At 39.7% G+C, this 24,530-nt stretch overlaps 1 protein-coding gene across 1 annotated transcript; it reads right to left on the bottom strand.

The window, feature by feature from the left end:
* Positions 1 to 548: 548 nt before the first annotated feature.
* LOC306886856 (importin-7) lies at positions 549 to 22,850 on the bottom strand. The gene is made up of 25 exons (XM_079444189.1): positions 22,607 to 22,850; positions 19,781 to 19,862; positions 15,657 to 15,810; positions 15,417 to 15,575; positions 14,415 to 14,571; positions 14,224 to 14,313; positions 13,641 to 13,735; positions 13,375 to 13,459; positions 13,148 to 13,282; positions 11,908 to 12,007; positions 11,732 to 11,808; positions 9,735 to 9,851; positions 9,061 to 9,150; positions 8,777 to 8,942; positions 8,527 to 8,687; positions 7,617 to 7,745; positions 7,072 to 7,138; positions 6,858 to 6,983; positions 6,610 to 6,707; positions 6,252 to 6,347; positions 5,823 to 6,043; positions 5,505 to 5,710; positions 4,615 to 4,821; positions 4,422 to 4,538; positions 549 to 2,015 (listed from the first exon to the last, which is right to left on the bottom strand). The coding sequence occupies exons 1-25, from the start codon at positions 22,688 to 22,690 to the stop codon at positions 1,918 to 1,920; spliced, it is 3,117 nt and encodes a 1,038-aa protein (XP_079300315.1). The 5' UTR covers positions 22,691 to 22,850; the 3' UTR covers positions 549 to 1,917.
* Positions 22,851 to 24,530: the final 1,680 nt, after the last annotated feature.

Genomic DNA, 24,530 nt, shown 5'->3' with positions numbered 1-24,530 from the left:
CTGAAAGCCATCCTTGGTCAGTCTGTACTTATACTACAGATTTTATTCAATTTTCTTCACATTTGGGCCAGGTAATCTTGAGACTACTTCTATAGTTATCAATATTTTATGTAGCACAGATTCTGATTCCTGAACCCAAAGAGCCACTTTCCTACAGCATTTAGTTGTAACTGTGCCACAAACACCTGGCTGTAACTTTCCAGTTAAAGTCCAGTTAAAAGTATTTTTATAGAGCTTTTCACAAAACACATTTCAAACCAGTTTTACAGAAAATTGTGATGTTAATCTCATAATATCTTCATGCTTTATAACCCCATTTATCAGATTAGAGCTGGGCAATAATATACTTAATCATGAAGTGAGGCTGAATTTGATCACTTTGGTGTCCAGGCCTGAGGTCATCTAAGCAGTTACTTGACAGCGCCACCTACAGGACAATTGCAGCTGTAAAATATGGAGACTGTTCAGTCAGTAGCTTTATCCGAAAATAATTTCTCAGAGAAGCTACTCTAACAAATGTGGCATCGGAGGACTACTTCACTGTTTTTGAACCGTCATGTTGTTTTATTTGATTTTTGATTTATCACAGCTTCCCTCTTTCCTCCAGGGTTCCCTTACAGATTTACTCACTCTTCAAACATGGCGCTGATTGTTTACACACAAAAATATATATTTAAAAGAAAGCGATTGGAACATACTGCATGTTAGCTTGCTTATTGTGCCCAAGAGCATGATCAGTGCAAGTCCACATCACGCGAATAAGAAACTACTTCAAACCACAGTTCGGGAGCTGCAATTTGAACCACACAACTTTGCAAATCAATGTTCGTTGGAACTATGGATTCAAAAAACAGAATCGTAGAACTATGTTAGCAATGACAAACTGAAAGCATAGTTGGCTAACAATGCTTTTGGGATAATGGAGAAACTGGAGAATAACAAATTACCGGAAAATGTGAATCAATCAAAAAAATATCAGATTTAAAGCTGTTTTTTTTTTAATGTTGTGTACACTGATGGTTCAATCCATACATCAACCAAATGCTTGAGACCTTCTCAAATCATGCTCCAATGACTTGCAGTGCTTGTAACAATTTCTTTATCCAGATCGAACACCGAGTGCATTTCTTTTGGAGCCTAAAACATTATCATTACAAGCAGCAAATGATTGCCACACACCATTATTGAAGCCCTCTGAACACAAACCATTATAGGAGAAGTCACCGTCCAGGTAACAATGTTCCAATTCTTAAATAGTTTTCAACTGAGTTAAAAAATTTGCAGTCTGATACAGAAGGCTAAGAGACCTGAACAATATGAAAGTGCTAGTCATTAATTTACAGAGATCAGGCATCATCACATAGTGCTATGACAAGTATCCAATATGCTACATTTGAATACACGTTGACACCTTACAAATGCCTCTGGTTGTTTGACCAGGCAACTTAAAAATCAAGTGCCTTGGCTAGTTATGTACAATATGAGATTTGTTTTTTGTTTTGTTTTTTGATGAAGAAAAACGTTGACACACTACTGCCAGAGGTATAATCTTGAAAAGGCCCTTCGGCCCATACAGTGACAATGATTTTGACATTATGTCTCAATTTCAATTCATTAGCCCCTGTAGTATGTGTGTGGGAGCTGCTGTTATGGTATCCCTCTTATTTTTGGATTCCATTAGACAACATTGTTCAGAGCTTTATCCCCCCCCCAACTTGCTTAGCGTTCAAGTTCTTGGTTTGTTTTCCCAGGCATTGGTTGCCTTCCCACATCTTCTGGTGCTGTTCAAATTTGATAGTCAAGATTGAAGAGTGAGAGAGAAGAACCAGTTCTGGAACCACTACTTCAGGAGCAACACAAGTGTTTTCATTTCACTACATTCAGTCACAGTTAGAAAGGGGAAGGGAAAGAGATGACTCAATTCATCCCAGGGGCGCTGCCTCCAAAGTTGAAATTGGATGGCACCACCGGATCTGCAAACTTGTATCCTCCGTGCTTCTCAATCATTTTTGATTCTGAAAAACAATTGGAAACAAAATCAAAAGTGGGATAAAAAAAATCAGCAGGTTGAACAATTGGGTAACATTTTGGCAGCATATATTAAGGCAACAATTGCATAAATCTGAATAAATTTGAAAATGCATCTTTTTTTTCTTAAATGTTGATCGTTTGACCACACCCAAATACATTTTTGTACAGCAAAAACAATTTTCCGAATAAAAAAAAAAACAACTGAAAACCGTTTTTGCATTGTAGAGTAGATGAAAACAGGTACCCAAAAAAAACGACTACGTTAAACTGTCAAGTCATGATACATTTTTTATGAATATTGTACAACGGCACTGTTGCATCTATCCACGTTATTAATGTTGCTAAAGATGTTATTTTGTACAACCTTCATCTTGCACTCCTGCAAAGATGACAACATTTATTTGCAACTGCTGTCTAGGGTTGGGCCAAATTGGCATCGGACGATGTCTACAGTGAAACGTCACGAAGGACAATGATGTCGCCTGGGGGGGTGGGTTCGGGTGTGCCTGAAGCGTGAATCTGTATTCAGAAAGCCACGGAACGCAAATAATGCGGATTTTAAGTGTGACCTTGACGCATGAATAAGTGATGGGATATTTTGCTAATAAATGACTGTGCCAGAAGAACAGCATGAGAACTTTGTCTCTCGGCATTATCTCAGTAAGCGTGCATGATGTTTTACACGTGTGCAGCAAGGTGATGTATCAGTGTGGACTAGTAACTTTTGGAAAAAGCTGTGGACAGAGTTTGAAACAAAAACCCCTTCAAATACAGGTGCATCTCAAAAAATTTGAATATCGTGAAAAAGTACATTTTTCTCTTGTAACATTTCAAAAAGTGAAACTTTCATAAATTCTAGATTCATTACATGTAAAAGTAATTTTGATGATTAGAGCTTACAGCATGAAAGTCAAAAATACAGTATTCTGAAAATATTAGAATATTTCCTAAGATCAATCAAAAAAAGGATTTGCAAAACAGAAAAGTTCAAGTTGTGTTTAAAAGTATGTGCATTTATGCACTCACTACTTGGCAGGGGCTCCTTTAGCACAAACTCCAGCATCAGTGATGTGTGACATGCAAGCGATCAGCCTGTGGCACTGCTGAGCTCGTCTGTATTGTTGGATCGACTGTTTCTCATCTTTCTCTTGAAAATATCCCATAGATTCCATATGGGGTTCAGGTCAGGCATGCTGGCTGGCTAATCAAACACAGTAATATCATGGTCAGCAAACCACTTGGAAGTGGTTTTGGCCCTGTGGGCAGGTGCTAAAGTCCCCATTGGAATAGGAAATCAGCATCTCCATAAAGCTTGTCAGCAGATGGAAGCATAAAGTGCTCCAAAATCTCCTGGTAGACAGCTGCATTGATTCTGGACTTGATAAAACACAAATGGACCAACGCCAACAGACGTCACGGCACCCCAAATCATCACTGACTGTGGAAACTTCACACTGGACTTCAAGCAGCTTGGGTTCTGTGCCTCTCCAGTCTTCCAGACCTTGATTTTCAAATGAAATGCAAAATTTAAATTTATCTGAAAAGAGGACTTTGGACCACTGAGCAACAGTCCAGTTCTTTTTCTCTTTAGCCCAGGTAAGATGCTTCTGACGTAGTTTCTGTTTCAGAAGTGGCTTGGTAGCCCTTTTCCTGAAGATGTCTGAGTGTGGTGACTCTTGATGCACTGACTCCAGCTTTAGTCCACTCTTTGTGAAACTCTCCCAAGTGTTTGAATCAGCTTTGTTTGACAGTATTCTCAAGCTTGCGGTTATCCCTGTTGCTTGTGCACCTTTTCCTACCCAAATTCTTCCTTCCGGTCAACTTTGCATTTAATATGCTATGATACAGCACTCTGTGAATAGCCACTCCTTTCAGCAATGACCTTCTGTGATTTACCTTCTTTGTGGAGGGTGTCAATGATTGTCTTCTGGATCATTGCCAAGTCAGCCGTCTTCCCCATTATTGTGGTTTAAAAGAACAAGAGATAGCCGGAATTTATACTGTAAGAATGGTCATTTAATGAAACTCAAATGTAAATATTCTAATATTTTGAGATGCTGGATTTTTGACTTTCATGAGCTGTAAGTTCTAATCAAAAAAAAAAAAAAAAAAAAACTTTTGAAGTGTTTTACTTGACGTAATGAACTTTTTGAAATAAGTTACAAGAAAAAAAAAAAACACTCAATATTCTAATTTTTTTGAGATGCACCTGTATATATCTAGATTAATGTGTACCTAGCCTAAGTGTTTCTAGCTTTTCACAGACTAGCATAAAGTATGTTTTGGGTCAAATGTCTGCCAGAAATATACAAACTTAAATATTCATAGTATGTCAAGGGGGAAAAGTAAGTGCTGCGCAATCAATTACTCAACCAGCTTTTATGCCTCACCATGTGCTGCTCGTCGCTGATCTGCGAGTGTTGCAATATCCTGAAGTTGTTTTCTTTGTTCCTCATCGAGACACTGTGTGATCGCCTGGTACCATGCTGGGTCACGGGCCTGGACATCTAAAGGAAAGAGAGCAGTCAGTCAGTAAAACACTCAAGTCGCTCATTTAATTCATACTATAGGTGAAATCCATACTCTGCATTATGGCTTTGAAGATCTGGTATTCATCAACAAGGTTGTCCTCGTCATCCACTGAGGTTGTGTAACCCTCAAGAGCGGTCTCCTCTGCGTCATCCTCCTCCCAGTCTTCATCGTCACCATCCTCTCCTGCTTGTTTAGCTAGCATTTCAAGGTATTCCTGGCCTTCATCATCTATGTCGTCTTCATCACTGCCTAACTCGGCTGCATGGATACACAATGAGTCACGTGTCAAAATTACAGTTCATTACTCAACAACAGCAGGAAATATAGCAATTTAATCAAATATACCAATTCACTCGATTAAACATTCCATTTTCAAAGTAATAAATTAACTGGAAGAAATACAAGCTTGACTATTTGATCCAACTCCAAATTGGATTTAATTTCATAATTGATACACTTCAAAATTAACCGATTTTCCAGTCTATTACTATGAAACTGCTTTCAAACAAACTGTATAGTATACAGAGATATTTAAGATCTCACTAATGTTTGATTTGTTTCTTTTTTGTATTTGTTCTACATATAAAAAATGGTACACAGTAACCCTACTAAAAAGGCAATGCATAATTAAATGACTAAATATCTATTGGTGCTTTTCCACCGTCTCATTTCACAGTTCGCAGTGACGATTTTCACCAGCCAATCAGTGATCAGCAGAGTTTACACGTCACGTTTTGGTAACGGTATGGTTCGCTTGGAACCTCAGTCGAGGTGGTACTGAAAAAAGTACCAGGTACTGTACCCAGTGGAAGAAAATCCTCCAAAGTGAACCGTACCATGCAGTGGAAAAGCGCCATAAAACTACTCATTCATTTTATTCAGAAGACTGAAATACTGCCGCTACATAGATAAGACGTTTTGGTTTGGTAAAGCTCATTTACCATTCTCCTCTTCTTCCTCTCCATCCTCTTCATCATCGTCGTCATTTTCATGTTCAGCCCTGCAGGCATAGGCCCTCTTCAGGCCGTTAAACAGGAGAATGGCTGCAGGGAGGATCTGTCCTGCGACCTGATTGACAGCCTGTGGCCTCTGATCAAGATCCATTAGAGCGCACAGTCCCAACACGCACATCTTTCGATCGTGGAGCCTGCAAACACAGATCGCATTTTACAATGACCTGAACTTTCGGTTTTGTCCTGAGAAATGTTTGAGCTCTTTAGATGTCAGAAAATGGTATGAAAATGGTATGAAGTGTGTACCCGAGGAAGCAGTCAATGTCTTTGAGCCACTGGGAGATGAAGTGGTTGGTGATGGGCTCGGTGTTGTTGGGGAAGCGCAGATTCTCCAGTGTGTTGAGGAGCAGAGGAGGGCTGTAATAGAGGCCAGCAATGGCCACCTGCAGACACATGGTCCTCAACTCGCTGGTCTTCACTTCACGTGTCAAACGTTCCAAAGCGGTCGTTACAAACAAGGGCACAACCTGCAGAAACAGGCACCAAGATGAACATTTTCATTATTGCCTATGTTTTCATAAGAGAGTTCAAATCCCAGAAATTTGCATTTCAACACTTCCAGTTCCAGATTTTATGAAGTCAATGTTTTTTTTTTTTTGAATGGGTTTTTGGTTAAATGTCTGAAATAAGGTCTGCGGCGCAAATTGTAACATGGACAATATTCAGGAAACACACCTGGTCAATACCACGACCTTTGCACTGTAGAATGACGACCTCCAACAGCTTGGCCGCATGGCATTCTGGGTCCTCCCCTGGGTCTCCTGACAAAATCTGATTGAGCACAGTCATATCACCACAGTTTCTTCAAGTTAAAGGAAGTTAGAAACTTTACGGTAGCACTTTGTTTTTACAGTCCTGTTCTAAATGTATATACTACATAGAGTAAAAAGGTACTAACCCTGAAGCAAACCTTAAACTTAACCCATATTAAGTAGTGACCTTATATTACTCAGTACTTTCTTTATACACACATTGTTAAAAAAAAAAAAAGTGCCACTGACTTCACTTTTGGTTTGCATTGAAGTTGCTGTACCTTTTTGCACATACTGTAGATTATTTCAAGGTATTTGGTGTCAGACAGGAGTGTGTCTGTGTCAACTGTGATGTAGTTATGGAGAAGTGGCATCATATCTGAAATAAAAAGGGTACGAGAGGAATTATTTTAATATCTATCAGTTAAAGTAAACAATTATCACACTTGCAAATTTGTGCAATCATCGTTTACAATTTAAAAAGTAAGTTAATCAAGTGAACATGCAAAGCAAATGCCAGACACTGCACCTGTGAAATAGTCAAATCCGTCTTGTTGGAAGACCTCGTAGACCAGAGGGAGCAGCTGCCACATCTGAGGGGACACCTGCTGACACGTCAGACTGTGGGCCAGAGACAGGATCTCCTCGTAGAACTCTGGGAAAATTAATCCAAAACAATCAATACACAACCAAAAGGTCACACAAAGCCATTTTTGGTTTTTCCATTACTGTGTGAAACTTACCAAGGACATGCTGCTGGAGGACTGTGCCGATCACCTGCAGACAAATGCCCTCTAACTGCTGGGTAATCTGAAACCAATCAATCAGCAGTGTTAATGCACAGTGGCATCTCTCTCCATACAATGGCAGAATCACAAATATTACCACTAATGTTTGGTGACAGCAAAGTAAGCAAATACTGAAGAGCATGTTTAATGTGCTATCTGAAAGTGTGCTTGCCCCATGTCTCTCCAAACTCCACATGGTTTGATACCTTCTATAAATAAATGACATTCATACATTTTTAAACAAGCATTCAGTTCAAATTCATTGCAAAGGGATTAGCATGAAACTGCATACAGTGCAAAGGAGGAGTGTATAAATATAAATGTATATAGATTTCCACAAGGCTATTTAAAGATGCTCTCTAGTCAGTGAGGCACTTTGTCAGAAGTTGGCGTACATGGTTTTTTTTTCGTGTTTGTGGGCGGTTGGAAGTAATTCAGCAGGGTGCTACAGGCTAGAAAGACAGTAAGAACTTCCACAGTCCATGTTTCTATTTTCTCACTTCTTTATGGTCCTCCACGACACTCAGCAATGTGTCAATGGTGTTAAGGATGCCCATGGCGGTCACTGCTTTATCGTCACCTCCATCCTCATCAGGCCCTGTCTGGATCACCTGGTTGAAGGTCATGGCCTGAGAGAGGAATCAAGCAGGAATGTTTACTTACGAGTTGATTCACCACAGCTCTTTGTGCAAATTATTGCAGCCCTATAAAACCTACAGCATAATATTTTATACATTTCCAAGGATTCTAAATAATATAGAAACATTGCTGGAAAACCTGTTGTATATGGTCTACTACTTGTCTGATTGATAGTTTATACTTTTTTAGCAAATAAACGGTCTTTTGGTATAATTCTAAAAACGTCCACCTTTTCTGTGAAATCTTTACAGATTTTCATAAATTAAACAAGATTCCATTTTATATCATTAGTAATATTTCAAGATGAACACTTATTGAACTGAAGTAACTTTTACTTGATTTCAGAAAAATCATGTTAATGTATCAAATATGACACTTTTTTTTTTTTTTTGAAGAAATGTTCATTTGTCTCTCCCAATCATTGTATTGTATTGCATTACATGTTTTGGCTATGATCATAAAATGAAGTATTTAAATATCATCTTACTAAGACATTATTGGGACATACAGGGTGACAACTGATATTTATATGCAGTTTGATTATTGTATGTAGTTTTTTCCCCTCAAGTATGAGCTCCATATTCTTTACTGTAGAAAACTTACTTTACTTTTCTCTTACCAAATATGATCCCAACTAAATTACACACATGCATACTTTTTTTTTTGTCTAAAGGTTCAATAAACCCTTCCATTTCAAAAATAAAATTTTTAGGACTGTTATTTCATGTGTCAGGCTTTATAGAGTGAAATTAAAATTTAATTGGCTATTACCAAATGCTGGGTCATCTCTACAGCGATTGGTGTGACCTCCTCACTGTACTCGCAGATCATCTTCTGGATGACGTTGGTAAGATCGTCATTCTCTGTCTCACGCACAATGTGGAGGAGGGCCTGCATCACGGGCCGGATGTGGGGGGTGATGTAATCTTTGGCTGATAGGAAAATCAAACATTTTGAAATTCAGCTAATGCAAGAGGAAGGCGTTGAACAGAAAAAGAGAAACAAATGAGTGAAATCTTACCTTTCTCCTGATTGCTGATGAGGACCTGGAGGGCGATGGCAGCCTCCACTTTAACAGGCATCTCGTTGTCGTTGATCAGACACAGGCGCGTGAGCTCGAGGGCTGTCTGCAAGTTCTGGTCAATCTTGAACTTGACCTCACAAAAGTAATGAAGAACCCAGCAGGCCTAGAGGCAGAATTACCATGAACTAAGACAAGTCGTCACTTTACAGCACTCAAGTCGTTGCTTTTATCTAATGGCCGAATTATTTAATAAGACTGACTACAAAGAGCACATCTCTCACCCTGGCTCTCATGTAACCCAGCTCACTGCGGAACAGAGGGAAGACATGATTCTGCAACATGAACTCCATTTGGTCTTTGTAGATCTTCCTCTAATTGAAGAAAAAAAATAAATCATCAATACAACTAATCAGGATGTTAGATCCTAGAATAACCAATGCTGCTTTTTAAGTGTTGCCTAAACATTCAAGCTATTTTAGACCATCTAAGCACAAGAAAATGCAGAACTATTTGCAAACACCAAATACTTGAAATATACATTTGTTATACACAAATTCAAACATTTGTCTTACACAAATTCAAACATTTGTCTTAAGTGAATACACTGGATTGTGAATTTTGTCTTAAAATGACAGCAGCCCAATATATCTGCTGCCACCTGTAATACTGTTAGAACTACCTGAAAAACTATTTTATTTTAAACTATTACTATTTATTTGTACTACTGCTTGTAAATTATTTGTTTTGTTTTTTGGTCATTTTATTACTGACTATTCACATCTCTTCAATATTAGTTGGTCAAGTAGTTTTTGCTGTGGTACTGAAATTTTTAATTTAAATTATAAATGATGTCATAAGCTCATTTATTAGTATACAAGTTAAAACAGCTAAGATTTTCTATGATATTATTTTTTTTATTGTTATTAATTGCATTATTATATCTTTACAAAATCACCTTGAGAAGAATCTCAGCCAGCGAGCCGATCATATGAAGAGCGCCGTCTTTTTTCCTGGGGTCACAAGCCGGGTCTGTGAGTATCTGATAACAGAAGCCCATGGACTTCTGCAGCACCTGTTATACAACAAAGGTGGTTAACGTAAAATTCAAAATACCACAAGACCTCATGATTCATGTCATGTGTAGGTTTTGTAGGAGACTATGGAGGCTGGCCAGTGGTGGATGGTCGTTTAGACGTCACTGGGCCAGTACTATGATCTCCAGTGGATCTGTGGCTGTGAGTGTGGCGTGAGAACCGTCTCGCAGCCTGTAAGACACAGACCGGAGACGGCACTAAACGCAGATGGACACTACGCACACCGTCCACCCACAGCCAAGCGATGGGCACTTTCAAAACTCCCACGGTGCTTACACACCTGAGAAAGATCTAATAGAGCATGTACATGAATACGCAAGATCCAATATAAAGGTGGGACAGTTTTAAAACTAGCTTAGTAACTAGGGTTGTGTCAATAGACGACAGTATTGTGTATCAAAGACAGTGAGAGATATCACCTGTGGCTGATGCCTTTGACGATAACGACGATTATTATTATTATGCTAGTAATACCATCTAATTAATATTAGCGCTTATTTGTTGCATTATATTTCCTTTTACAGTGTTGAACGTTATAACCAATCACACGATTATGGGTAGCTTATGAAAGCAATGGCCAATCAGAGGCGTTCAGATGAGTCATCGCTGAAACAGAAGAGTTTAGTTGTTATGCGCACGCTGACTGAATTATTACGCAAATTATCTCATCATAAACAACAAAGTGCAGATACATATGCGATGTTAAGTATAAGATTTATTTATTCACTGATTATAACAGGAGTGTTAATCAGTGAATTAAGAACAAACTCGCGCTAGATTGAGCTTGTGATGACGCTCTTTGCTCGTTTTCTGTAGCTTTTCGAATAACTAAGGAAATGTAAGCATTATAATTAGGGACTTACAATATTTCTATTAATTTGTTATGTTAAAGACAAATTCAGTCATATTAAAAACATTAGGCTGCTTTTAGCCTTACGCTGGAGTTCACTTTCCGGCAATGAAACCAAATAAATAATTAAATTAGCATGATAATATCGTGTATCTGCAATCTCACAGGCTGACAATAGGATGGTATGAAAATTGAGCATATCGTCCAACACTAGTAATAACCCGAAACTGGTGTGGAATCAAGTAATTCCTACCAATTTGGTTATAACTGCACCCACTAATCGATGAAACCCCACAACGAATCTGACTCGATTAATCGCGTCCGTGAGTGAAAACATCTGTCAGTCACATTACTCTGCAGTAGTGCATTATGGACAAATATAGCCGATGACACACAGTGAATGGCTGCAGAAAAAGAACCAAGTTATTCAAAACATGAGAATGCATCATATGCTTTTCAAAAAAGCTTAAGAATACAATGCAGCATGGCTTGTCAAGAGCTCTGGCAGATTTGTCTGCCATTAAATGCATTTGGAAATCGCATTTTCTCCTGTGCATAACTTACATTTTACTTCTATTCTGTGAATGTTAGAAAACCCAGTCAGTTTTTACATTTTGCATAAATATTTGTCCTGAGAGCAAGCAAGTCTCCGTTACACAGGCTGAATGTGCATTCAGATGGACTACATTAAAGAGGCATTGCATGCGTATACAGAAAGTGAAATACGGCTTTTTAAAAATGTTTGAGTAAATCACCACCTTAATCAAAATAATTGTTAGTTGCAGCCCTAATAAAAACTATAATTCTTATAATAAATAAGAGACACCGCTCTTTGAGATGACAGAGAAGCTCTTTCCACCTGGCGTCAGAAGCACCCAACAGTTCTATGGAAGGAGCCGCAGGGTGCTGATTGGATACATGAAGGTTGGCAGTAAGAGATACACAAAACTCAGCCAAACAGTCACATCATAGGCCTCATCATGCCAGATGGCGCCTCCAAACACCCACCTCCTTCCTTTTGTTGCAAGCAGTGAAGAGAAGCGTCTGAGCTGCAGTGGTGGGGGAGATGAAGTCTTCAAAAACATCTAAGAGGAAGCAGAGAAAGAATGACCAGATATATTTGGCTTTGGTCTTCTGCGCAAAGAAACTTTTGGTAGTTCAGACAAATAAGGTGATGCTCTAACCAAATTTCATGCGGATGTACTCATAAGGGTCTTCCTGCCAGAGCTCTTCATCGCTGTCTGTGTAGCACATGAGGGGGAACACCACGTCCTGAATGATTCCCTGAAACCAGACACATTCAAGTTGTATACCAAGAACTTGGATTATGTGTGTGACAACATGAGGCAGTGCTTTACAGTAACTTTACACTGGTTACAGAGGTTTTCAGTTAAGAATGGACTTGAATCAAAATCAAATGCACAGCCACTTATGGCTCATTACCGGCGAAACACTCAGGTACTTCAGTAGCTCCAACAAAGGTTAAGAGAAATTAAATTAAGAGTGACTGATTTTTACAAATAATGCACCTTTTAATTTGGCTACCTACAACTTGTGACTTTATTGTGATGTCTGATTTAGACATCACTTGATAAAACAGCGTTTTAGAGAAGTCGGATTTATTTCTGTGAATCAATTCTTTTGAAGGGTACTTTTCAATCAATCAAATATACTGATTCTGTGACCAAGACATTTCTATGGAGAATATTTAAGCTTTAAAATATCTTAAAGGATAGTTCACCAAAAAAAAAAAAAGAAAATTCTATCATCAAATGCTCATCCTAAAGCTGTCCCACACCTATACGAGTTTATTTCTTCATTTTGTTAAGCATTTTAAATAATGTGGGTAACCAAACAGTTTGGTTATCAACATTCTTCAAAATATCTTGTGTTCAATAGAAGAAAGAAACTCATACAGGTTTGGAACAACTTAAGGGTTAGTAAATGACAACTACTGCCATTTTTGAGTCAACTATCCCTGACCTTTATTATCTCTAACTATATTTTACTTCATTTGTAATGGTTCATACTGGTTTCCCCAAAATTGGCAATGGAAATTCACAATTTCTATTTTCTAAATGCATGTTATTGATCTTATTGTGAATGATTATTCCATTCTTGATTCTTTTTATTTATTTTTTGAGTTTGTAGGAGCTTGTCATAACTCAGCCTTCCAGTAAAAAGTCAGACTTCTCTAGCGAGATATGCTGGACTTCACCAATATTTCATCCACTTAAACCCCACACCCTTTTTACAATTTACTGCAAAAGCTCTTTTAGACCTTCCTATATCTATTCCCAAATCCCTTTTTAAAATGTGCATATGTCACTACTTGCATTACATTGCAACTTTAGTATTAGGGAAAAAATATATAATAAAGCAATATACTAATATAAACAAACACGTATAACAACATCTACATACTTGGATGTGTGGCTTTAGGTTCTTCCAGGTGACGGCGTGTGCGATTCCCTGGTTGATGTAATTCAGTGTCTGCTGCAAGACTCTGGGAGCCACGTATTGCTTTTCCTTATACTGATACAACACCTTCAACAGTACCTATCAGAACCAAACAGTCAAAAATCATCAGTTATCTCAACACACGTCATGTCAACAACCCACAGAAATATCTACTGAAGTCTACGGTTTACCTGCTGTGCAGCCACGGCATAACCCTTGAGGAAAAGCTCTGCAAACTCCGTGTACTCTTTGGTTGTGTTGCCAGGGCTGCCATACCTTGGGGCAAAAACATGCATGAAAATCCAGCAACCGTTTGAAACACACAAGGCCTTCAGCTGAAAATAACTACTCTACTGTTTCCAACTGCTCAGCGTGGGCCAGGATTCAAATGGACCATGAGTCATCTGTGAAATCTTTAGCGTTCCTGGGAGGAAGTGATATTATGTTAGTACTGCACCTTTCGAAGAGCCGGGCGAGGATGTGAAGCGCCCACTTCTTGCATTTCCACCAGGGCAGCTCGGGCCTCTCGTCTTCATCCACCTGAAGCGTCTCCTGCAAAGCCACACACACAAGCGACAAAACTGAACACTGCTTACTATTAAAAAAAGTTAGCAAAATGTAACAAACTTTCCAAACTGTAGTATGCCACACCTATGTATTTCGTTCACAGTATACATAATGCAGAAACGGTAGCATGTTTTTCCTGAACATAGCCATCAATTCATGATCTTTAAGTGGAGTTTATTGGATCTTGTAGGAGACTATGGAGGCTGGCCAGTGGTGGATGGTCGTTTAGACGTCACTGGGCCAGTACTATGAGCTCCAGTGGATCTGTGGCTGTGAGTGTGGCGTGAGAACCGTCTCACAGCCTATAAGACACAGACCGGAGACAGCACTAAACGCAGATGGACACTACGCACACAGTTCACTCACAGCCTACTGACAGACCCTAAAAGATAATTAAAACCAACCCTGCCACTATACTAAACTCCCATGTGAGCCCAAACACAACATGCATTACAAACAGAGCGCATCCTTACTGGAGGAACATCTCGGTCCACGACAGTCTTCAGAATCTCCATCCACTCAGTCAGATTCTGGCGATTGATCAGTTCCAGAGGCAGGTTGTACTGTAAAAACAGACCAATTAATTCATGAGACCCAAACCACAAAGGCTTCATTGTGTAAAAGCTGTGAGCTTCTGTACATGTATCAGACGTGACTGTAATACCTGGAAAAGAGCGTAAAGAATCTTGAAGATCTGTTTCTGCACAAGAACAGAGTCGTTGGAAGCGTCCGGCAGCAGCTGTATGAATCGTTCCTTCAACATGGGCATAAAGATCTGCATGGCAGCAACCAATGGCTGACGCTCCTCAGGCTTCTTATACCTTAAAATAAAAAAAAAAACACACAGAGACTTATATCCATACCTGCAAACCCACAAGAGGTCAAATAGGTGACAGTTCGGAATATAAACCTTGTTACGGGGGTCTGGGGGCACCGCCACTGTCTGCCACCACCGCTACTGTCTTTATGAATGGGTTACTGAATCATTGACTCACTTGATTCGTTCAAAAACGTGGATTCATTCAGTATCAAAACACCATTGTGTTGCTTGGAGACACAAAACAGTTCGGCTGTGGCTTTGATTGAAACTTCGTCAGCGAAAACAGTCAATATTGTATTACAAATTGCGAACTTTGTGTCTGCTTAACTTTCACGCTGACGACATGAGAATGTGAGTGTTAATGTGCCGTCAAAACAGACTGGCTGCGAGATGAGGCATGTTCGATTTGAGGCAGCACCGTGCAGACCGATCGGACCGCAAGAACGATTCGAAAGCATGTGGAGCCATCTGCTCTCTGTAGCTCTCACGGTGCTTTGATAATGTCATACAGCGATCGGTCTGCACATTGCTGAGAAAGGGACTTTGGTCGAACACACTACTGTCTTCGAGCATGCAATTTTTCTTTCTCTCTATGCCAGAATTTCCCAGTGTTCATTTTCAACTACCACTCAGTCGTTTTAGAACAGTGTTACTTGGCATCATGTTGATGCCTACATCTTTACCATAGCAACCAATGAAAACTGAATACATTGTCTAAACTTATCTGATCTAAGCAACTGCAAAATATCAAATCAGACACTCTGTGCCAAAGCCTGGCTTCTCAAATCCATTCAGAAATCATGCTCAGTTTGAACACCACCTGTGAGTGTTTCACAGCTCTCTTACTCGTAATTCTTGACCAGCTGGTAGAGGCACAGCAGGATGCCCAGCCAGCAGCCACTGTTTTCAGACTGCAGATAAAAGCCGATCTTGTCCACAATAGCCGTCCATCTAGCAGGGTAGTCATGCTTGATCATGTGATGAATGCAAGTCGTGAGTTGCACTCTATGAAAGTGAGAAGAAAATGAAAGGTTATAAAAGAAAGTGACCCCCCTCCCCCCATGTGTACATGTACCGCTGTGTTACCTGAGGCGCTCTGGGGATTGGATGATGGCCTCCACTATGTGTTCTCGAATGAACTGCCTGTCCTCATCTGGGATATTACTGGTAGGCCCTTCAGTGTTTGCATTATCTCCTTCATTCCAGTGCTGTGTGACCATGTTCTTCAGGTAGATCACACCTAAAAATACCACAACAGGAGGTCAGAGACAGCAGTCCTAAAGGCTGTATGGATCACAGTGCAAATTGCCAAGAAAAAAAAAAAAAAGTCATAAAATTGGAATTTTCAGGACAAGTCACAACATTTGGCAATTATTTAATGATTAAATCAAAATGACTAAAATCATTTAAACAAAATGGAATCCAGAAAAATTTAAACAAATATAAAATACTGGAATATTAGCATAATGCTTTCTGCAGAATATATAAATAGCATGAGAAGCATGAATACCTTCTATTCTGAACGCATTTGAAAACCTGTTGGCCTTGAAACCTAGCCCAGTTCATGCAATGAAAGGATGAGGTTAACACACTCTGTTTGAACGCCCATGTGAGGTTAAGAAAGCCTGAGCTATGTCAGGCACTCAATGCAGCTGTGCATCTGTTGAAAGATCCCAGCAGGTGCATTTGAGGACTCTCCAGAGAGCAGCTTTTTCATATTTAAAAACACTCAGCATCTGGAGCCTCAGTTTCTTCCTGTTGTAAAAAAGTCCTCACAGGGAGCCACAGACCACGTATGTAGAACATATTTAGCACACAAAGTTGTCAACGTAAGTGCTGAATATGTAACCAGCATTAGCTGATGGGGAGGATGAGTTAGACCGGAGAGAATCAGACAGCAGACTGAAGGCAGACCGGGTCATAAAGCTGGAAACGAGTAGTCCTGCCTGCTGCTGCTAAATCAGCAACTCTTCTCATGCCCCCCTCTATCCCAAATCTAATGGCGTGATCTGCAATTGGGCATGTGATCACCAAACTGCCAAACAGTGGTGAGGTTATTGTTCATTTTAAGGGCTGATGACAGAGCAAATCCAACCACTTCACAATAGTACATTGAAGCCAGATGATGTCTTGCATGCAGCATAATTCAATAAATAAAAGCCCTGAGTAGAGCATGCAAAGATGATTCTTGCCTTTTGTAGAAGTTTTTATTGTAAAACCATATTTCAGAATTTCCTTACAGCTGTGTTCAAAGTAACACGTTTTCCCTGTGCAGTATTTAAGAGTCCAATGAAATCCACTGTAATTTTTGCAAATTCATGTGCTTTCCATTTTAATTATTCTAGATTCAGTTTCAATGGTTTAATTAAATATTAGTTATTAAAAAGAATGCCTAATCAATTGAACATCACCAATTACTAACTTAATAAATTTAACCATATAACAGGGTGAAATTAAACGTTTTATTTTTTTCCAAATTCCCCCAAATTATTTTATTTTTTATCATCCTAAACCAGGCTATTTAAATTAAAACCTAATTTAATAAACCTAATCAATCTTTAAAATGTAATCAAATTAAAAATGACAATTCCTTTAGAACAAAACATGGCATTGTTTGTCAAATAAATTGCTGCACAACACAGGTTTACTGTATGAATTAAAAAAATTGTGCGATTCCTTCAACTCTGAAGTACCTTTTACTACACAGTAGTAATATATTTTTCGTAAAAGCTTAATTTTGGCAGTTTTCAGTGAAGATCTTTGAGTGTCTGTGTATATTTGACAACAGGTTTCAATCAAATGAAACCGTGAAAGGCTAATTAAGTAATTCTCAGATTGGCTATGGAGATGGAGTTCACGTTAAGTCCTCAAAACAAAACATCAGACGTCAATTTGATTAACTGTACAGCCCTACTCCTTGATTTTCATTCTGCTTTATAGTAAATTGTTTAGTTTAGTTTTAGGGCCCGTTTACACTAGTGAATTTGTTTTAAAATAGCGTTTTACAATGAAAACTATCCTCGTCTACATTGGCGTTTCCGCTACACTACACAACTGAATACGTACGTCACATGACCATTCATTCAGGTACAACCATAGATATGTAAAGGTAGATGCCCTATTATTTAGATGGCGGACGCATCTGCGTGCTTGGAGCGGTGGAATGGGGAATCTACCCATACATATCTATGGGTACAATAACGAGCATGCTGTTATTGTTTACACAGTCATCAAGGATACGCAGAGAGAATGTGAGCAGCCACGCCATCGTTTTCAAAAGTCTCCGTTTTCAACCTCGAAAGCAGTGTAAACGATAGGCGTAACCGTAGCAAAAGTTATTTTATTTTATTTAGTCATTTAGCAGACGCTTTCATCCAAAGTGACTTACAAATGAGGACATAACCAACAAAAGAGCAACAACGTGCAAGTGTTATTACAAGTCTTGGTTAGCCTAACGCAGTACAGATAATTATTATTAATTTTTTTTAAATAAAAAGACATATAGATAAAATAAAATTAGAATAGAGAGTGCTAGAGTTAGAGGGTCAAGTAAAGATGGAACAGATGAGTTTTTAGCCGTTTCTTGAAGATGGGTAAGGATTCGGCCGCTCGGATTGAATTGGGCAGGTCATTCCACCAGATGGGAACAGTTAATGAAAAAGTCTGTGAAAGTGTTTTTGTGTGTCTTTGGGATGACAATGCGTCGTTCACTTGAAGAACGCAAGCTTCTAGATGGCATATAAGTCTGAAGTAATGAATTTAGGTAAAGGGGTGCAGAGCCAGTGGTGGTTCTGTAGGCAAACATTAATGCCTTGAATTTAATGCGAGCAGCTATTGGTAGCCAGTGCAAATTGATGAATAGAGGCATGACGTGCGTTCTTTTCGGCTCATTAAAGATTAATCTTGCAGCGGCATTTTGGATTAATTGTAGAGGTTTAATAGAATTGGCTGGAAGACCTGCCAAGAGAGCATTGCAATAGTCAAGTCTGGACAGAACAAGAGCCTGAACAAGGAGTTGTGTTGCAAGAGAAAGGGCCTGATTTTCTTAATATTGTATAATGCAAATCTGCAGGACCGGGCAGTTTTAGCAATGTGGTCTGAGAAATTCAGCTTATCAACTCCAAGGTTTCTGGTTGTTTTTGAGGGAGTTATGGTAGATGAGCCTAACTGGAAGGTGAGATTGTGATGAAGTGATGGGTTAGCTGAAACTACAAGCAGTTCTGTATGCGTTTTAAAACGAAAACGCACTAGAGCACTGGTCTCAAACACAGCACTGCACAGTTTAGCTCCAACTCTAATCAAACACACCTGATCCAGCTAATCAAGCTCTTCAGGATCACTAGAAACTTCCAAGCAGGTGTGATTTGGAGCTAAACTCTGCAGAGCTGCGGCCCTCCAGGAATTGAGTTTGAGACATCTGCACTAGAGTAAACGGGGTCTTAGACTGGATGATGTTAAAGACTGGATGTCAGGATTCTGTCGGTCTTTTCCACATTATGAAAGTCATAGGGCTAAGCAAAAAAAAAAAAAGAAGAGAAAACCAAGTGATAATTCTTCAAGTGATAATTAAAAAAAAAAAAAAAAAAAACAGCTCTCAGAAATAAACTCTACCCATCAAGATCTTTCAATTGTAAAGGTACAAACTATTTGAAGAATGCACTGCGAGTGCACCTCCCATCTCTGTTATTATTTTTCTTGATAATTGTCATTTATAAAGTCACAAAACACAGTCTGGCTACAGAAAAAAAAGACAGAATGAGATGAAAAATTGTCACGGAGCAACACAGAGGCATTTCAAAAGCAAACATCCACCCACTCTAGGTCGGTACAGATTCAATTATACTTTTGTGCCACAATTACACTTTTGTTCCACAGTGGGTATTTGTATTTTCTACAGCAGGTCATCTAAAGCATAAATATGAATATATATGTAAGAAAATTTTCAAGACCAAATGTAACAACTACACCCTTGGAATTCCCTTGAATCTGTATTCAAACACACGGTGACAGAATGACTCAGCTCTGGGTCAACATTTGACATCTGATACTAAAGACGGAACAGGGACAGTCATAGATTGACAGAGGAGAGGGTTTGAGTGTGCAGTTCAACGCCGGAATGTGTTAAATGGTATGACAGCAGCATTGAGAGCAACGCTGGTCTCTGCTGAGGAAAGGACGAGAATGTAGGTCTTAAAGAGCCATAACCGTACCTGCTTGCCGTACAGGCAAATCCAACTGATCAGTCATGGTCACCTGCAGTAGTGTAGACACAAAGTTCACCTGGGTATGGCCCTGTGGAGCAGAAAACAAATCACAAATGTACGAAATGCACAATGTAGCATTTGACTGAATCAAGATCATTAAAAGGTTGCATGAAAATGAAGTTTGTGATAACTCCCAAATTACCCTGATAAATATTTTTACTGTAAAAAAAAAAAAAAAAAAAAAAAACAGAAATAACTTTCCAAATACAGCTGTTGTTCTTCAGTGTGCGGCATGAAACAGACTTTATATTAACTGAAAGGCTGAGCTGTTTACAAAGAGACCTGTATTGCTCCACTGAATGAACCGAAACAGCATTTCAGGGAAGTCCTTCAAGTTCGCTTCCAAATAAACACCACATCTACTTCTGGCCTCTGATATCAAACACCATAAACATACAAAATGCACTAGTCAGCGAAGATTTCTGTGGAAAGAACCACTGACATCAAGCCAACTTAACTACAATTTACGAAGCGTCACCATTTATGGCCATTTCGGTGTGTTTTCCCTCCTTCGAATATGTTTTTACAAATACAGACTGTACCGTGATGTTTCCATTGTAACAAGCTCTGAATAAATGGACGCAGCTTGAAATGCCATGACAGCATTCTCACCCGACCACCAAAGCGTCAGCACACAGGAATCCAAGCCTGCTGTCCACATGGGCCGCCTGGAGCCCGGCCAGATAGTGACTGTGTCACAGGAGACCGCAGCAGGCGTAAATCCTCGACTTCAGGGGTTCACAACCTTTTGGACCCATAGGCCCCCAAAACGTGTGACAATACAATTTGTGATAATTCCTAAATAACCTTGATAACATTCCTGTAATTAAAACTAGTATTTTGTCAAAAGAACTCACACTAGGCCCTAAGAAAAAGTTTTATCTAGAAAAACTTCTTGTTCCTCAAATAAATAATATTTTATATATATATATATATATATATATATATATATATATATATATATATATACACACACACAATATATATATATATATATATATATAGTTTATTGAAAACAATCCTCTCTCTCTCTCTCATATATGAAAGATAAAGTATAAAATTTCACAAAACTGGGAAAAAACAAAAACAAAAGACTTCCATACAGGCCGATCTCTCGTATATTGTCTTACTCATGATCCTCAGGTAACATCTACAGTATACAGATTACCACTAAATGTGACTCACACTGGTCTCACACTACTAAACAAACTCAAGCACCTAGATACCACACAATATAAGTTGTCTAACAATTTAATTAATATCTATTCCTGTCAAAAGAAGCAAAGCAAGAACAAAATCAGATCCAGTGAAGGAAACTGCCAAGCCAGCTACCAAAAATGTCTGGTCTCAAACTAATACACATCACAGAAATCAAGAGCACTAGCTTGGTTATTGAAACATTACTTTAGACAAGAACACATGACAAGGATGCTAAATTTCAGTTAATAAGATAAATTAAATCTTCATAGTTCACAACCCTGTTCTTGGAAAGTCAGCATTTTTGTAACTACTTTATGATATTTCATGACAAATTTGCTGTAACTAGACAACTTTGTTGTAGAACTACCCTTACATCACACATTTGGCAATAACAAGCTATTGGCTTTTTACACAAGAAGTACCGTGGCGGTATGGTACAGCAATGGCATAATATGAAACATGTACCAACGTACTTTTTAGTTTGGCACTTCAAAAAAAAACCTTGGGAAAAAATACCATGTCACCATATATCACCAAAAAAAAAAAGTATTGCTATGTTAGTACATACTAAAAAAAAAACAACTTCTGGAACAACTATTATGATTGTCAATAACTGTCTACTAAAAATAAACTAACATTTAACTACAATAAAGTTTCGTTTATAAACATTAGTCAACTAAATAAGTTAACATGAGCTTACAATAAACAATACTCACAGTATTTAAATTAATTTCAAAACTTTAAGACAATTTTCAAACCAAAATTTCTAAAGTTTCTGTGAGCTAAAATGTATTAAGATTATTTTTAACAAACATTAATACATTCTTAACGAAATATAGCTTACTGGCCATGTTAGCTACTACAGTAACTCGTGCTAACAAATGAGACACTATCAAATGAGATATTTATCTAATTATCATTATATCATCATCCGCTGCACCACAGTAACGTTACTTTTAAAACACTGACGCAGCTCGCTAATGCAACGGGCCTAAAACTACTCAAATAGCGATTTAACACATTAGTGAGCATCGAAATCGGTCCTCGAGTTGCTTAAATACGATCATCAGATATTCTGAAAGTTAAGTCGGTGAAAGGGTTTACGAAGAGAGTGAAATGACAACAAGCCTCCTGCCTCATGTTGACACGTGAGACTAGCACCTAGCATCTCTCGCGCTAGCACATACCGCGCACTCCAAATAAACCGCTTTAACACACTTAAGACACATCAGAATAAGACCTTAAAACAGAGACGGATACAACCTCGTGTATTCTGATCACCTTTTCAAAGTCACGTTACATTTAAGCGCCGTATCGTTCGTTTAACGCGATCACATTTGCGCGAGCCATTATCGCGGTGGCGTAGTACGCGGACACGGGCTGCTTAAAAATAACGTTAAAAAAGATATGATCTCTGGGCTTTAATAGATTAGCAGCTCATATTATGTGTTACTGAAGGGCTATACGCCAACAAAAATGCTTTCAGAGACACATTTTTTAACGGGATTTATTAGCGGCTACAGCCTTCCTGCTGCGCAAGGCCCGAGGCGCACCACCATCGGATCACTTTACCTCGTTCAGTTGTCTCTCTGCGGCCTCACGCAAATTTGCGTCCATGGTGCCCCGAAGGGCCTCGATCAAAGAGTTGAGATCCATCACAAAGTGGCGGTCTGGCTCGGATTCTTCAGGCTCGGTGATCTATGAACTCCAGGGCGCTAAGCACATGGACGCTCGGTTCGTCGGCTACCGGCGCGAAAGGAAGAGCAGTGGAGATGGGCCGGGGGTAGATCAGCGCCAATTTCTCCAGCGAGTTTCCGGTCCCCGGTGAGACGTGTAGGGAGTTGTAGTTTTTTCCGTCGACGCTGCGTTAGCGTCCCTAGAGGTCCAAAAATACCTCATGCGATACAAAAACAAATGTTACCATGGTGACTGAGGTTGCGTGTACACAATAACAGTTTCTTTTATGCATTGTGTTTCTTATCGCTCTCATAAATGTGCTAATGTACTGGAAAACCCGTATACAAATATCCCACAAAACATATGGCAATGCTTACTTGTGAGGCAAACGCCTTCATCTGAACCTTTGTGACTAAAACTCTGTCATGTGCCTTTCCTCTTCTAAAGTTACTTCCCCTTGTGCTGTTGCCTGTGAGTTTATGTGTCAGAGACCCCTGTAATTTTACACATACATAGAGCTCATTAAAAATGGTAGGTCAATGTGCAAATCTGTAGCATGATTTCCCTGTGTGCCAGGAGCCTGAAATTGGAGCATGTGGCCCTCTCAGAGTGCACCGTTTCATTGAGCTGCAGCAATCCTGGCCTTTATTAGGCCTGAAAAGGCTCTTTGGAGAGAAAAGCTCTATGTTCACTCCTGTAAAATCCCTTCATCTCGTGAAGCACAAGGATCCGGTGGCTTTGGGATGATTGAGGTTTGAGATTGAGATGTAAAAGGTTTCATTGGATTACAAAAACAACACTTTTATTTCCAAGATGACCATGTGTAGTAGGCTGCGGGTACAGCTCTGGAGTTGTAGGTTAGAATCCATGCATAAATGTCATGCCAAAAACATCTCAAACTCCAAAAAGCCCACGCTAGGTAGGTATCCCCACCCCTAAACCTACCATCTCCACCCCCTGATCCCTAAACCCACCCATCTCCACCCCTAAACCTACCATCTCCACCCCCTGATCCCTAAACCCACCCATCTCCACCCCTAAACCTACCATCTCCACCCCCTGATCCCTAAACCCACCCCATCTCCACCCCTAAACCTACCGTCTCCACCCCCTGATCCCTAAACCCACCCATCTCCACCCCTAAACCTACCATCTCCACCCCCTGATCCCTAAACCCACCCATCTCCACCCCTAAGCCTACCATCTCCACCCCCTGATCCCTAAACCCACCCCATCTCCACCCCTAAACCTACCATCTCCACCCCTGATCCCTAAACCCACCCATCCCGAACCCTAAACCCACCCCATCTCCACCCCCTGATCCCTAAACCCACCCCTAAACCTACCATCTCCACCCCCTGATCCCTAAACCCACCCATCCCCACCCCTAAACCTACCATCTCCACCCCCTGATCCCTAAACCCACCCCATCTCCACCCCCTGATCCCTAAACCCACCCCATCTCCACCCCTAAACCTACCATCTCCACCCCCTGATCCCTAAACCCACCCATCCCCACCCCTAAACCTACCATCTCCACCCCCTAGATGTGGATCCAACCCCGCCCCCTGGATCTTTGTTCTGCAGTGAGGGGCTACTGCTTTATGTTGTCCATTTATAGACTATAATACAGGGGTCACCAAGTTCAGTCCCTGCAGAGTTTAGCTCCAACCCTAATCAAACACACCTGAAGCAGCTAATCAAGGTCTTACTAGGTATACTTCAAACTTCCATGCAGGTGTGTTGAGGCCCTCCAGGATCAGGTTAGATGACCCCTGCTCTAATGTCTCGATATCTTCACTAGATGGCAGTAGCGGTC

This window comes from Barbus barbus, assembly GCF_936440315.1.
Source record: "Barbus barbus genome assembly, chromosome: 2".
NCBI classification, from domain to species: domain Eukaryota; kingdom Metazoa; phylum Chordata; class Actinopteri; order Cypriniformes; family Cyprinidae; genus Barbus; species Barbus barbus.
Note: the sequence above shows the minus strand (reverse complement) of the source record. Positions and strands in the feature narration are given on the sequence as shown.

Excerpts from the sequence above, each read along its gene's own strand:
- LOC306886856 (XM_079444189.1), bottom strand. The coding sequence starts at position 22,690 with ATGGATCTCAACTCTTTGATCGAGGCCCTTCGGGGCACCATGGACGCA. Across the intron at positions 13,460-13,640 it reads CTCGCCCGGCTCTTCGAAAG|GTATGGCAGCCCTGGCAACA; the intron begins GTGCAGTACTAA and ends TTTTGCCCCAAG. Across the intron at positions 2,016-4,421 it reads TCAGCGACGAGCAGCACATG|AATCAAAAATGATTGAGAAG; the intron begins GTGAGGCATAAA and ends ATTGTTTTTCAG.